The 14,874-nt window shown below is 41.6% G+C and overlaps 1 protein-coding gene across 2 annotated transcripts in view; it reads right to left on the bottom strand.

Moving 5' to 3' along the window:
- LOC138739632 (uncharacterized) overlaps positions 1 to 14,874 on the bottom strand; it is a 34,738-nt gene that overhangs the window by 6,801 nt on the left and 13,063 nt on the right. Inside the window, exons 3-4 of one of the 2 annotated variants that reach the window (XM_069892074.1) lie at positions 13,772 to 14,128; positions 3,433 to 3,545 (exon numbers count right to left, since the gene is read on the bottom strand). In XM_069892074.1, coding sequence (XP_069748175.1) covers positions 3,433 to 3,545; positions 13,772 to 14,128 — 470 coding nt within the window. The remainder of the gene's footprint in view (positions 1 to 3,432; positions 3,546 to 13,771; positions 14,129 to 14,874) is intronic. The other variant, XM_069892075.1, reaches the window with a different exon arrangement.

Below are 14,874 nucleotides of genomic sequence, written 5' to 3'. Positions count from 1 at the left end.
CCCCTCCCAGTCCTCATCACACCTCCCCAAATCTCTCCCCCACTCTCTCCCTCTTGTCTCTCTTTTGCCTTACCCTTCTATTTCCCTTCCTCAAGTTCCCAACCCCCTTCCTTCTTCTCCCAGAGAGCTACTCTTCCTAGCCCTCTGCCCTTCCCCTCCATCACTTCTCAGCTTCTGTTTCATCTACCCTCCCACCAGCAACCACCAATAACCTCTTACCTGCTAGCCTACGCTCCACCCCCCCCCCCCCCACCTTTCTTTTCAGGCATCTGATTTTTGACACTCCTGAAGAAGCACCCAGGCCGGAAGCATCGACTGCCCTTTACTTCCTATGGATGCTGCGGGACCTGCTGTGTTTCTCCAGCATTTCAGTGTACGACCCAATCCAGATGCTATGTTTCTTTTGAAAATTTAGCACAGATGTGAGAAGCATGTGTGTGCGCGCACACACAAACACACACACACACGCGTACACACACACGCGTACACACACATACGCGCACACACACACGCACACATACGCGCACATGCACACACGCGCACACACACACACACACACGTGAGCACACACACCCATACACATACGCGCTCACACACACCCACACACACACACAGAGAACTGGGTGATAAATAGAATGGATGTGAGTTACACGGCAGAAAGCCAATGGTTGTCACTAATCGCTGGGCTGATACGATACGAAGCAGATTCAACAGTGACTTTCAGAAGGACTAAATACCTGTGGGGAAACCAAACATGGGTGGAAATAAAACATGATGGATTGGATGACTCTGCAAAGAGCTAGCACAGATATGATGGGTGGAACAGTCCCGCATTAGCAGCAGAGACCGTTGCAGAGCATTTTATTTTAATACAGCACGGTAAGTAAACTTTCCTCTTGCATTTGACCACCCAAAATGTTGACACCTCACATTTATATTTTTAAATTAGAAGTACAGCACGGACCCTGTGCCCATATCATCCAAATTCCCCAATTAACCTACATCCCCTGTACATTTTGAAAGGTGAGTAAAAAGCGGAACACCTGGAGGAAACCCAAGCAGGTCGCGGGGAGAACGTACAGACAGCGTCGGATTCAAACCCAGCTTGCTGGAGTGGTAATAGTGTTGCGTTAACTGCTAGGCTAACTATGCCACCCCCAAAAAGGAAGTAGATAGTTATCTAGACACAAAAGAAATCAAGAGACATAGAGTGGATAGGATGTTCATCGTGGTGGAAGATCAGCCATGATTGTATTCTAATGAGTTTATTGTCATATACATGGTACAATGAGCATATGCATTAAAATTCTTGCTTGCAGCTGAACAGGTATTTAATGAAAAATATGCAACTATTTAATTGGGGGTGGATCCAGGAGTGGCCGTAGCTTTGGATGCAGAAAATGCCTTCGACAGATTGGAATGGGACCTTTTGTTCAAAGAACTGGAGATATTTGGATAAGGTCAAACATTTATTAATTGGGTGAAGACACTTTAATGTAAACCCCAAGCTAAAATTATTAAAAATGGGCAGACAGCCCCAGGGTTCCCATTGAGCAGGCCCAGTAGGCAGGGCTGTCCATTGTCTCCAGTGCTGATCATACTGGCAATTGAGCCGCTGTCAGAAGCCATTCGGTGTGATCCAGATATAATGGAGTTCAGGAACATAAATCAATCTTTTTGTTGATGATGTGTTAGTATATTTGACAGACCCCCGGGTTGTGGGAGGGGAGGGGTGGGCGGGGGTCATTGGCCAGGCTGAGGTATTGGACCTGCGAGCACATACCAATTGCCATCAGATCCAAACAGCTCCCACCCCACTCCCAGTAGTGTCTTCCCCTCCCCATCTCTCCATCTGTCCCCACCTACTTTTGCTCAGGCAGCATCTCCAACAATGACCAGTCGGGGTGTAGAAGGGAGTTAGAGGGGTTTGGTACCAGGACAAGAATCTCTCTCTCTCAATGTCAGCAAGATTCAAGACTTCTGAAAGAGGGGAGGAGCTCTTTCCCTGGTGTGCGTCAGCAGTGGAGGTGGAGATTGTAGGATTAATGTCGGTAGGATATTTTGGTTGGCGCAGGAAAGTTGGGCAGAAGGGCCTGATGTCACATTGTAGGACTCTATGACTCTATCTCCAACAATCTGTTCTGGTCCACTCTAATGGGCACAGTGACCAGAGGAAGGTTCATCTGCACCTTCACTTCCTCAGAAGCCTGTCACTTGCATCCCTCAACCATCTATAACTCCCACTGCCTTGGAAAAGCACCCGATGTATTAAAAGACTCATCCCACCCTGGCCATGCTCTCTTCACCCCTCTACCCCCGGCAGGAAGAGTGTGAGATCACACACTGCCCGATTAAAGGACAGTTTCTTTCCTGCAGTTATAAGGCTCTTGAATTAGCCACACAATAGTAAACTATATTGCCTTTGATCCATCCCAACTCTATAACTCTGCCCTTCTGTACTGGGCTTCATTTGGTGTTCTATGAATAGCTGGGCTGCAAACAAATCTGACTATCACTGCTTTGTTGTGCATAGAACGTAGAATTTAGAACATTACAGCACAGTACAGGGCCTTCAGCCTATAATGTTGTGCTGACCTATATAAACCTACTCCACAATCTATATCTTCCCTACTTCACATCCGTAACCTATTTTTCTTCCTCCCATGTGCCTGTCTTTTAAATGTCCCTATCGTTCCAGCCTCCATCACCACCCTCAGCAACGCATTCCAAGTCTCTGTTTAAAAAATGTTCCCCTCATGTCTTTCCTAAACTTTCCTTTTCTCACCTGATATAGATGTCCTCTATTATCTGCTACTCTTGCCTCGAGAAAAAAAATACACCGTCCATCTTACCTTGGCTTCTCATAATACTGTAGACCTCTATTAAGTCATCTCTCACCCTTCTTCGCTAGCCCAGCTCTGTTAACGTTGCCTCGTAAGACGCGCTCTCAAATCCAGGCAACGTCCTGCTAAATCTCCGCACCCTCTCCAGAGCTTCCACGTCCTTCCTGTAATGAGGTGACCAGAACTATACACAATATTCCAAGTGGGGTCTAACCAGCGTTTTATAGAGCTGCAACATTACCTCATGACTCAATCTCAATCCACCAACGAAGGAAGGTCAGCATACTATGAGCCTTCTCAACTACCCTATCAACCTTGAGAGATCTATGGATTTGGACCCCAAGGCCCCACTGCTCTTCCACAGTGTTAGGAATCCTGCCATTAAGCAATCAGGAGCCTCACGCAACTGGCAAAAAAAAAATTGCGGAAAATAAATAGGCAAATAAATTAGGGCCCCTCGCGTTCAGTTCACCAATCATGCAACATGCAATCTCAAGCAACTGGCAAATACGCTTATCAAGCATCTACCATTCCCCATAGTTACTGGATACAGGGGGTTTTACAGTATTTTGATTTGGATGTTACTTACAGCGAGAGCTACCACTGCCATTGTGACAAGCATGCTATAAGCGATAAGGGCAGGAATAATAATGCCTTGCCACATGCCAGAGGCATTCCCCAAAGGCGCACTTGAGCTGGATTCTGAAAATAAATAACAAGAGAGTTCAGCCACAGGGAAAAAATCGCCAGATACCAGTAGTTCTGGCTATGGTAAGTTACCTTGAATATAGGATTGATTGGCACTTGGAGGAGAATAGGTTACAGGAAAATCAGTGGGTTGTTGGGGGGGGGGGGGGGTTGGGGGGGTGGATTGAGGTAAGAAGCATCACTGAGTTTTTGCAAGCTCCGAGGTTTTATTGAAACCTCCAATCGGAGCTTCGCCAACTCAAATACGTTCCATCGGAAAAAGTTAAGTGAATTATTAATTGTTAAATGTAGCACATCCTGCCATTAACAGGCCCTTCCAGCCCTCAAGCCCATGCTGCCCAATTATCATGCAACCTCCATTCATTTTGGAGGGTGGGAGGAAAGAGGAGCACCCGGTCCTTGTTGTAGGTCAAATGGGGCATTTGGGTGGAATGGGCTCGTGTGCTGAAAGGGCCTGTTATGTGCTGTATGTCTAAATTTAAAATGCACAGCAGATAATAATAAAGATTTAATTCAGACATACAGCAAATGTAACATTAATGTTAACTAAATATAGATAAATATTTTAGAATAATTTATTTGTTTAACTTATAGATTACAGGATAACGTTCACCAATCTCACAGCCTGCGGGAAGTAGCTATTTCCCAGCCCGGTAGTCCTGATTTTGATGCTCCTGTACCTCCTTCCAGATGGAACTGTCTGCTGGATGGGAGGGATCCTCAGTAATTCTTTGAGCTCTATTTGAGCTGTGCTCCCTGTGAATGCCATCTGTAGAGGAAAGGGAGATCCTGGTCATCTTCTTGGGTGTTTTCATGATCCTCTGTATAGACTTCTGGTCCGATGCTTTCCAGCTACCATCACACACAATAATGCAGACATTTGTTTTTTGGGATCTCCCTTTCCCTGCTCCCTCTCCCCATTAAACATTAGGCTACACTTTCTCACATTCTCCAGTTAGACCAGCGATTCTCAACCTTTCTCTTTCCACTCACATCCCACTTTAAGTAATCCCTCTGCCATTGGTGCTCTGTGATTAGTAAGGGATTGCTTAAGGTGGGATGTGATTGGAAAGAGAAGGTTGAGAATCATTGCTCTAGATCCAATTGTTACTTAAGTATTTTGCTTGAGAAAAATTGTCATTGGCCCATTTGGAGTTCTGAAATTGTGCACATAACGAGTCAATGAGGTACGATTAAAACAGTGGTTTTCAAACTTTTTCTTTCCACTCACATCCCACCTTAAGCAATCCCTTACTAATCACAGATGGCCTAGGGATTAGTTAAGGGGGAATGTGAGATTTAAATGAGATGAGAATGGAGGTACTCTACTTGGGTTCCCATAGAACATGACAGCACAGAAGCAGGCCCTTCAGCCCTTCTAGTCTGTGCCGAACTATTATTCTGCCTCGTCCCATTGACCTGCACCCATAGCATATCCCTCCCATCATTTCTCCATCTTAATTTTTCTTTAAATGTCAGATTTGAGCCCACATTTACCACTTCATCTGGCAGATTGCTCCACACCAAAGCAGCACAGTGTGACATTGTTGTAGCGCCAGCGATCGGGACTTGGGTTCGAATCCCGCGCTGTCTGCAAGCAGTTTGTACGTCCTCCCTGTGTCTGCGTGGGCTTTCCCCGGGGTCTCTGGTTTTCTCCCACTGTTCAAAATGTATCGGTGGTTGTAGGTCAATTGGGCATGATTGGGCAGCTCACCCGCATGAGCTGAAAGGACCTGCTACCATGTTGTGTGTCTAAGTTTAAAAATTAAGGAGGAACAATATTTTAGATGTCATAGAGCCTTAGAACATTACAATCACAATAATAAGGCCCTTCTATTCTGCGCCAAACTTTTATTCCACCATTGACGCACCCATGCCATATTCCTGAATAACCCCTCCCATCTATGCCCAAATTTTTCTCAAAGGTCAAAATTGAGTCCACGTTCACCACTTCAGCAGGCAGCTCATTCCACACTCTCACCCCTCTCTGCAAGAAGAAGTTCTCCTCCATGTTCCCCCTAAACTTTTCCCCTTTCACCCTCTGGTTTGTACCTCACCTGCCCACTGTACCTCACCTGCCTGTTTGCATTTAATCATCGATACCCCCTCTTAATTTTGTATACCTCTCGCAAATCTCCCCTCGTTCTTCCACACTGCAGGGAATAAAATCCTAACCTGTTTAACCATTCCTCAAGTCCGGGCAACATCCTAGTAAATCTTTTCCACACTCTTTCAATCTTATCGATAGCTCCCGACCACAATTCTCCAAATTTGGCCTCACCATCATGGGCACCAGTCTTAACTCCAGCGAGGACATTGCAAGAGGTGGTTTTCTAATAAAGCCTCCTCTTTCTTCAAGGACCCCACCACCCTCTTCACTCTGCTACCATCAGGAAAAAGGTACAGGAGCCTGAAGATGAACACAAGGATATCTTCTTTCCATCAGATTCATGAATGAACAATGAACCACAGGCACTGCCTTACTTTGATTTCTACTTGCACTATTTTTTTCATTTTAGTTTCGTGGTTTAAATAGATGTTTACACAAAGCAGCAAATTTCATGACATATTCATGGCAATAAATTCTGATTCTGATTCTGACAAATTTCTTACATAATTTCACCATCACATTCCCAACTCCTGAACTCAATACTTTGATTTATGAATGTCAATGTGCCAAATGGTCTCTTTATGACCCTATCTACCAGTCACACCACTTTCAGTGAATTATGTATGTAGTGGGGGTGGTTGGGGGGGGGGGGGGAGGTCTCTGATACTTCTGTACTCACCTGCTACTAATGGTATTGACCAGACCCAGTTAAATGGGAACATACTACATTTGTTGTCATTTTGTGGATTTTAAAAAATTTTAATTTTTATGGGGGGGGGGTTTAATGAGGGGAATTTTTTTCTCAAGGGGAGCTTTTTTTTGTGTCTGTACTTGATGTGTGAGATGCTTTTTTTTAGTAAAATATGGCTTATTTGAATTTTGCAACTTTTAATGTTAAGGGTCTTAATAACCCTATTAAGCAAAAGTGTGCATTGGTGTATATTAAAAAGATGAAGGTTGATATTGCTTTTTTTTACAGGAAACACATTTGACTGAGAGAGAATGTATGACGTTGAAACGGGACTGGGTTGGACATGTCATTGCTTCTTCTTTTAATTCTAAGGCGAGAGGAGTGGCAATTTTGATACATAAAAAGATACCGTTTGAATTGGAATAATTCTCTGTGACAGCAGGCAGAGTTTTGATGGTGAAGTGTAAAATTTTTGCTGAGGCATGGACACTGTTGAATGTTTACGCACTCAATGTAGAGGACGAATAGTTTGTATCTGAAACTTTTTTGAATTTGAATCAGGCTAATGAGAACGTTTTAATGATGGAGACTTTAATTGTGTTTTGGATCCGTTATTGGATAAATCTCCAAAAAGTATAAGGAAATCTAAGGTGGTTGTACAAATGGCAGCTTTGATGAAAGATTTGAATTTGGTTGAAATCTGGAGACGGTTAAATCTCTCGTTATTCATCTCGACATGATTTTTTTTCTAGAATTGATTTATTTTTAGTATTGACACATCTCCAAGGCTTGAATTATTCATGCTGAATATAAGAGTAGAATTTTGTCCGATCATTCTATGTTATTTATTTTGTGTGTTGGTTCTGAAGTTATGGAGATGACTTATTGGTGGAGATTTAATGCAATGTTATTAAAGCAACCTGCATTTATTAGCTATATTAAAGAACATATTGTATCTTTTTTACAAATAAATACTAATTCAGTACAGAGCAAGTTTGTTCTATGGGTTGTTTTGCAAGCATATTTAAGAGGTCAAATTATTAGTTACTCTGTGAGAGTTAAGAAGCAATTTCTGGCAGAGAGTCAGAATTTAGAGAAGGAAATATAAGTTTTAGAAAAAGATTTTCAAAGGAATTCTACTGAAGACAAAAAAGCAGCTTTAACTAAACTGAAACTTCGTTATAATACATTACAAACATACCAATATTAAAGATTAATACAGAGATCTAAACAACGTTATTATGAATTAGGGGATAGAGCCCATAAGGTTCTTGCTTGGCAGTTGAGGACTGAGCAGGCTTCAAGGACAATTAATGCTGTAAAAAAAGAATTCAACGGTTACTTATAAAACCCAGGAAATTAATGATCAATTTCATTCATTCTATCAAGAGTTATATACTTCTGAGGAGGTTCAGAATAAAGGTTTTGTTGATTCTTTTTTATCTGCTTTAGATTTTCTGGTTTTAAGGATTGAGGATGTGAGGGAATTGTAGGTTCCATTTACAGATCTTGAAATTAAGGAGGCTATACAAACTATGCCAAATGGGAAATCTCCTGGAGATGATGGATGTACTACTTCATAAGGAATTTTATGAAGTTTTGTCCCCTGTATTCATGGATGTGCTTAATCACACAACAGAAGAGGAATCATTACCAGATTCTTTTTCAAAAGCAATAATTACAATAATTCCAAAGAAAGACAGATATCCTTTGAAAGTAGCTTCATATCAACCAATAGTAGCTGAAGTATTAGCAAATAGACTTGCTAAATATTTACCACAACTGATACATGTGGACCAGGCAGATTTTATTAAGAATAGATATGCTTCGGATAATATTCTTCGACTGATTACTTTGATCAATGCTTCGAGACATCAACCCAACACTTGATACGGAAAAAGCTTTTGACTGAGTGGAATGGCATTTTTTATTTAAAGTGTTAGTTTTACTTTTCATGGCCATCTTTCTTGTTATGCACATGTGCAGTTCCAGGAGCACATGCAGTGTGTTCAGGTGTTGTTGTGCTGGCTGGAGCATGCGTGGTGAGTTGGGTATTGGAGTGCCGGCTGGAACACATGCAGTGTGTTCGGGTGTTGGAGAGGAGGCTGGAGCACGTGCAGTGTGTTGGGGTGTTGGAGTGCCAGCTGGAGCACATGCAGTGGGGCAGAGTGTGAATTGGGAACATAAATAAACATGGAGCCATAGAGAAGGGTGAGTGAAATGCTTATAACATTAATTAACTGTGATCATAAATGTTATTTATGGATATTTCATTTCAATGTTGCAGAAGATTCTTTCAAGTTTATGTGTTTCAAATAAAGGATTAAAATACATCTGGATTTGTATTGGAAATAATTGAACATACATTTCACTTTGCTTCAAGCCACTATTTACTGGATTGAAGTCTCTATATTTAGTCAACTAAATTTTATTGTTCAGAACAGAAAACTGAAGGATAGAAGGAAAGAAACTCTCTGTGCTTTGGATTGATATTGAAAGTTAGATGTCAACCATCTTGGAAATGCCTCAAGTTGAGGGCAGTTGGTGATCCACATCCATCCACTATGAGATTTAAAGTTTCTAATCTAAATAGCAAAGTGTCTTATAATCACGTTGGTGAAGTCATTTCATGAAAATCAGTAATATTATTGACAGATGATGTGGTGGAAACTCGTTTGTTATTAGAAGCACATTACAGCCATTAGGCTTAAGTCTGTGGACTCCTATGTATCTGTGGAAAGTTTGAACGCACTTTGGATTTTACTGCCGCAAGTCCATTGGGGACTGGTGATTTGTCTTGTGCAGTGCGTCCTCGAAAGGTGGTGGAACAAGATGAGTAAAAGTGGCCGTGGCAGCTGCTGTTAAGGAGCAACGTATTGAAAACAAGAAGGTTGTGGATCTGAGAGAAGAACTGAGCTAACGGAAACTAGATACAAGTGGAACTAGAAGTGTTCTGATTGCCAGACTGAATCTGGCAAGGGAAGAAGCAGAGGCTTCGGTTGATGGGAATGGAGGCATTATAAAATAATTGCAGATGACAATAGGTGAAGATGTGTCACCAAATGGCGATGAAGGTGCAACGGCTGTACAATTCAAATTGGAGAAGGAGTCAAGTACAAAGTTAACATTATACCTGCAGGAAGAAATGCAAGCAGGTGACAGTGTGGCAAATGTTGAATACAAGAGAAGCAAGTGAAGTTGTTCTGGTTCAGGCTCCAGAGTTTCTAGCACAACATCAACACGTTTAAAATTAAGAACTGAAAAGGTCGCTATTGATGCAGAAGAAGGATAAATAGGCCTTAGAAGAAACAGAGGAAGCTCAGGCTGACCAGCTACGAAGAGAAGGGGGGAGCAGCTACGAAAAGAGGAGCTGAAGTGGGAGCAGCTAAGGAAGGAAGTGGAGCAGATAACGAAGCAGCCAAGGAAGGAAGTGGAGCAGATAACGAAGCGGCCAAGGAGGCAAAAGGAGCAAATGGAATTGAGAAAAAGAAGAGTTGTTATTGAGTCCTTGTTGAATGCACTACAAGGTTCAGAGGTATCTGGTGCTCGAAACAAAACCAATTAGTAAGACTGATATCTTAGCACCAAGGCATGCATCTACAAGAACAAATCCTTCTAGAGCGTGATGTAGCCCAGCCACATGTACCAGTGGTAACATCCATTGACAGAGCTGTGGCTTGGGTTCAGTCACATACTGCATTGGCATTCGAGTCAAGCCTCAGAAATACAGATGAATCTACACGTGAGGTTTTCAGACACATTACCTGCTACAAGAGGCAAAGCAATGGACTATCATCCATGAGAGGCAACATGAAATCGCTGCATCATTGATCCAACTACAATCTCTCTCTACTTTGCCCAAGAAGGAGATTCAAGCTTTTGATGGAGACCCACTTCAGTACCAGGCGTTCATGATGTCTTTTAGATTCAATATTGAAAACAAGTGGAGATTAGCTTTATTATTCAGAAATGTTTATAGAAAGACAGCCAAAGGAACTTGCAAAGAGTTGTCAACATATGTCTTCGGATAGAGGATTCGACAAAGCTAAGTATTTACGAGAGAAGAGTTTTGGCAACAAGCATCGAATTGCTTTTACATATATGGATAAAGCCGTAAATGGTCATCAATAAAACCGAATGATGTAAAGGCTCTACAAGCAGACCCTCTCTTAAGAGGATGTTGTGATGCCATGGAAGATGTTGACAACATTACTGAGTTTGACATGCCTGGTCATATGTGAATTATCTTAGATAAATCACCCTACTGAATGTGGGATAGATGGAGACATTTGGCTTGTGATTTCCAGAAAAATATTTGATCAAAGAGCTTCCTTAAAGGATTTGGTGGATTTTTTTGGAGGGCAGGTGAACATTGAAATAGATCCAATATATGGAAATACTGGAGACACTTTAATGGGGAACAAAGATGTAAAAAGTTTGATCTCACAGTCTAGTCCAAAATTGAAAAGGAGTAACTTTGCTACGACAGTGTCAGTTATAAATAAAGAAAAAGATAAAAGTTTACCTACGGAGAAGAGTTGTTTGTTTTGTAAAGGTGGACGCGCTTTGGAAATGAGTTTATGGTTGGAAAAGAAGGGACACAAAGAGAAAATCACCAGTGAAAACTGCAAGAAGCAACTTAGTTGTAACATTAGCAATTTGAAGCATCCTAGAACACTGCATAATCCATCAAAGGAACAAGGAATTGGAAAAAGAGCAAACAGAAAGTAAGGAAACGTCAGAAAAGTGTTATAGCCTCGGTTCAGACAAGTGGTCTTACTGGGACTGGGGTGGATAACTGCAAACCCTCAATAGTGCCCTGTACAAGTTAAGACCAAGAACAGGAATGTAATAGTATGTACTTATGCATTTATTAACCAAGGCTGTACTGCATCTTTTTACACGGTGGGACTGATGAACAAACTTAATTTTCAAGGAAGAAAGTCGAAGATTATGTTGAAAATTATGGGGACAAGAAAAGGTTGTTGAAACCTTCATTGTTTCAGGCTTAGAGGTGGCTGGGTTGCATGACAAGGATTTTTGTGATCTTCCAATTTTATATACTCAGGAGACCAAGTCTGTACATGAAGAGCATATTCCACATCAAAATGATGTCCATCAGTTGTGCTATCTGTGGAAGGTTTATCTACCTGAAATTGATTCTGAGGTAGAGATGCTGATTGGTTCAGATGGAACCACTAGAGATAATACGAAGTAGGCGAGATGGACCTTATGCTGTTAAGAGTAAGCTTGGATGGACAGTTAATGGACCTTTAGTGGGAAATAATTCTACTGCTCAGGAACAGTTAAAGACAAGTGTCAAAGGGATTTCGGTTGTGAAATTTGATGAGTTGTGGAAACAGTAAAAAACTGTAAATTCTGAAGAAAAGAAAACAGATCAATGTGAAAATCAATCAATGGCATCGAAAACAATATCAAAGGAATTATTTTCATCAGGAATGGATGAAAATGAAGTATTAGAAGATGTTGGAAATACTGTTGGCGATTATTCCTGTGTAATTGAATCAGAGACAGGACTTAAACAAAAGACTGAGAGCAAATTTGAAAGTAGCTTTTTGTCGCCCAAAGATTACGCCAGGCAAAGTTAATGAAGAAATCTCGCAACAAGCTGCAAAACTGGCGAATGCAGAGAATTGCACTGATGGAGTAAAGGAGCACGTGACTGACAATTTGGTGCAATTGCGTTCAGAGAACAAAGGGCTTGGAAATATTAGATCAACACAAAAAAAGTGAATGGAAAGATTTTAACTTTGTGCTTGAAAACAAAACTGGATTTCAAAAGGATAATCAATGAATCAAATGATTCTTCAGTTTTGAAAGTGACTGAGGGAAAAATACAGAAATATTTATTTGTAGACAAAATTCACAAGGTCAGAAAGCAAAAGAAAAGAATAACCGCTGAAGAGATGAATACAGTTAGTGAGGCAGGAAATTCAGCATTATCAAAATGTAAATGGTTGGGGGAAGAGATTCATTTTTTGGAAGAGAACAAGCCATTGGTTAACAAAGCAAGACAGTTGACTACAGAAAGCAAACGAGAATGTAACTTGAAGGATCAATTACTAACAATGCAGAAAGAGAAATTACATTTCAGCAACTGGACAAACAAGATGAAGAAATAATGTCGTTTGAGTCTTGTTTATGACCAATTGCGGGAAAGAAAGAAAAGGATAAGCAAATCTGTTGCAGGGAAGGTTAAAGAGTCTCATTCATTGAAATCGAGAGGATCAAATAAATTTTCAAAACTTGGTGTTAAATGTTCAAATTCTTCGTATGAGAAGCAGAAAGCTGAAGAAAGGGAGAAGCCAAAAGACATGTTGAAGAGGTACCTCATGTTAAACTCAAAGGGAAAGCTGTGCGAATTGTGGTTGAGGAAGATTTGAGATTTACTGGTCGACGTTTTAACTCAAAGATTCTGGAGACCGAGGAAACGGACTTTATTTTGTTGTTTGCACATCACACAGGTTACAGACTTCATTGAAGCAGAGTGGTGGTAAAGATCACTCTTTTTCAAGGGGTCACCTCTGGCCTTCTGAAGAAAGAAGATCTGCGTAAAGTTTGAATTTTATTTGTTATTTGTATAATTAGGGGCCGGTATTGTAGCGGCCAAAATGTGTGATTTGTTTACTTACCTTGTTAGGTCAGCATCCCGCTTGGTTCCCGCGAGCGTCGATGTGTCCCAAGTTAGTTTTACTTACCGCAGCCCTCTGTTGTTGCGTGCATGGGTGGTTCCAGGAGCATGTGCGGAGTGTTGGGGTGTTGGCGTTCCGGCTGGAGCATGTGCGATGGGGCAGCGCGCGAATCGGGAGTTTAGAGAATATTATAAACATGGAACCATAGAGAAGGGTGAGTGAAATGCTCATAAATTTAGTTAGACATGATCATAAATGTCACTGGAAGCTTATACAGGTGTTATTTATGGATTTTTCATTTCAACGTTAAAGATAATTTCAAGTTTATGTGTTAGAATAAAAGATTAAAATATATCTGGATTTGTATTGAAACTAATTGAAAATGCATCATTAATAAATGTCTCACTTAACCTTTGAGTGACTATTTATTGGATCAAAGGCGCTATATTGTATCCGTAGTCCCAGATCCCTCTGTTCCACCACACTCCTTAATGCCCTTCTGTTTATTGTATATGTTCTACCTTGGTTTATCCTTCCAAAGTGCAACACTTCACGCTTGTCTGCATTAAAGGCCATCTGCCATTTTTCAGCCCATTTCTCCATCAGGTTAAGATAGCACTGCAAGCTTTGAAAGCCTTGCTTGCCATTGACCACACCACCAACCTTCCCCAATAAATATTTGTGAGGGTTCCAAGGATTAGCACAGTCTAAAAAGAAAATTTCTGCAAGATTGACATGAAGAGCATTTGCTGACCAAACGACTCACCTTGAACGTTCAGTCTGGTTCCATTTCCGACCTGGCTGACAAGCGGAGGGGGTAAAGGAACGGAGGCCTCACAAGTGTAAAGCCCAGAATCACTCTGTGTCAGGTTGTTTATGGTCAGGATTCTGATATGTTTGGATGGCTCACCGTAGAGACAGAGGTGCCTGTCTCGTGAAGGATTGGAAACCCTGGGGATGATCAGTATATTCTGTGGAGACGGCTCTCCCTTGTACCAGTACACGTCCACTTGCGATGGGACCTTGCTGTGGTAGTGCACTTCACAAACAATCATGGCTGTTGTTCCGACTGATGAGGTGATTTCCTCGGGGTGCTGTGACACTGATACCGTACCATCATAGCCTGCAAGGGAGTAAAGTGTTGAGAAAGGCAGCAAAATAGAACAGGAAATGACCTGCAGTGCATCGAGTGTTGATATAGATGACACAGACTTCAATAAGGTCTAAGATGTCACATGGAAGGCTTGTCAACAGGTTAGACCACATGAAACCTAAGGCATGGCAAACGGATCTGAAAAGTGATTGGTCTTAGCAGATAGGGGTTGACTGTGCAGTGCTGCTTTTGTGATTGGAAGCATGTTGCTAGTGGTACATCCATGGGGATTGGAGCCACGACTCTTCCTGTCATTAACATTAACGAATTGGAAATGAATATGAAATGGATGCATGGTCAGCCCTGCTAACTCATGGTTTCAACATGGTAAACAGGTCCTTCCACTCCACGAGCCTGCGTTGCCAAAATGCACCCAATTGACCCCATACGTCTTTGGAACGTTGGAGGAAACCGGAGCACCCGGAGGAAACCCATGTGGACATGGGGAGAATGTACAAACTCCTTACAGTCAGATTTGGATTCAAAGCCGGATCTCTTGTGCTATTATAGTATTGCGCTAACCGTTGTTGATAGTGAGATTTTAGATTGGTATTGATCATTTTCAGCTGGAAATTTACTTGGAGCAACAACAGATGGAAATTCATCCCAGCGGGTGCAGGATGATGCATTACAGGTCATCAAATACAGTTAAAGTCTGAAAATCCAAATGCCAGAAATCCGGATCATCTGAGAACCTGGACCTCGAAAACTCTCAA

This window comes from Narcine bancroftii, chromosome 7, assembly GCF_036971445.1.
Source record: "Narcine bancroftii isolate sNarBan1 chromosome 7, sNarBan1.hap1, whole genome shotgun sequence".
Taxonomy (NCBI): domain Eukaryota; kingdom Metazoa; phylum Chordata; class Chondrichthyes; order Torpediniformes; family Narcinidae; genus Narcine; species Narcine bancroftii.
Note: the sequence above shows the minus strand (reverse complement) of the source record. Positions and strands in the feature narration are given on the sequence as shown.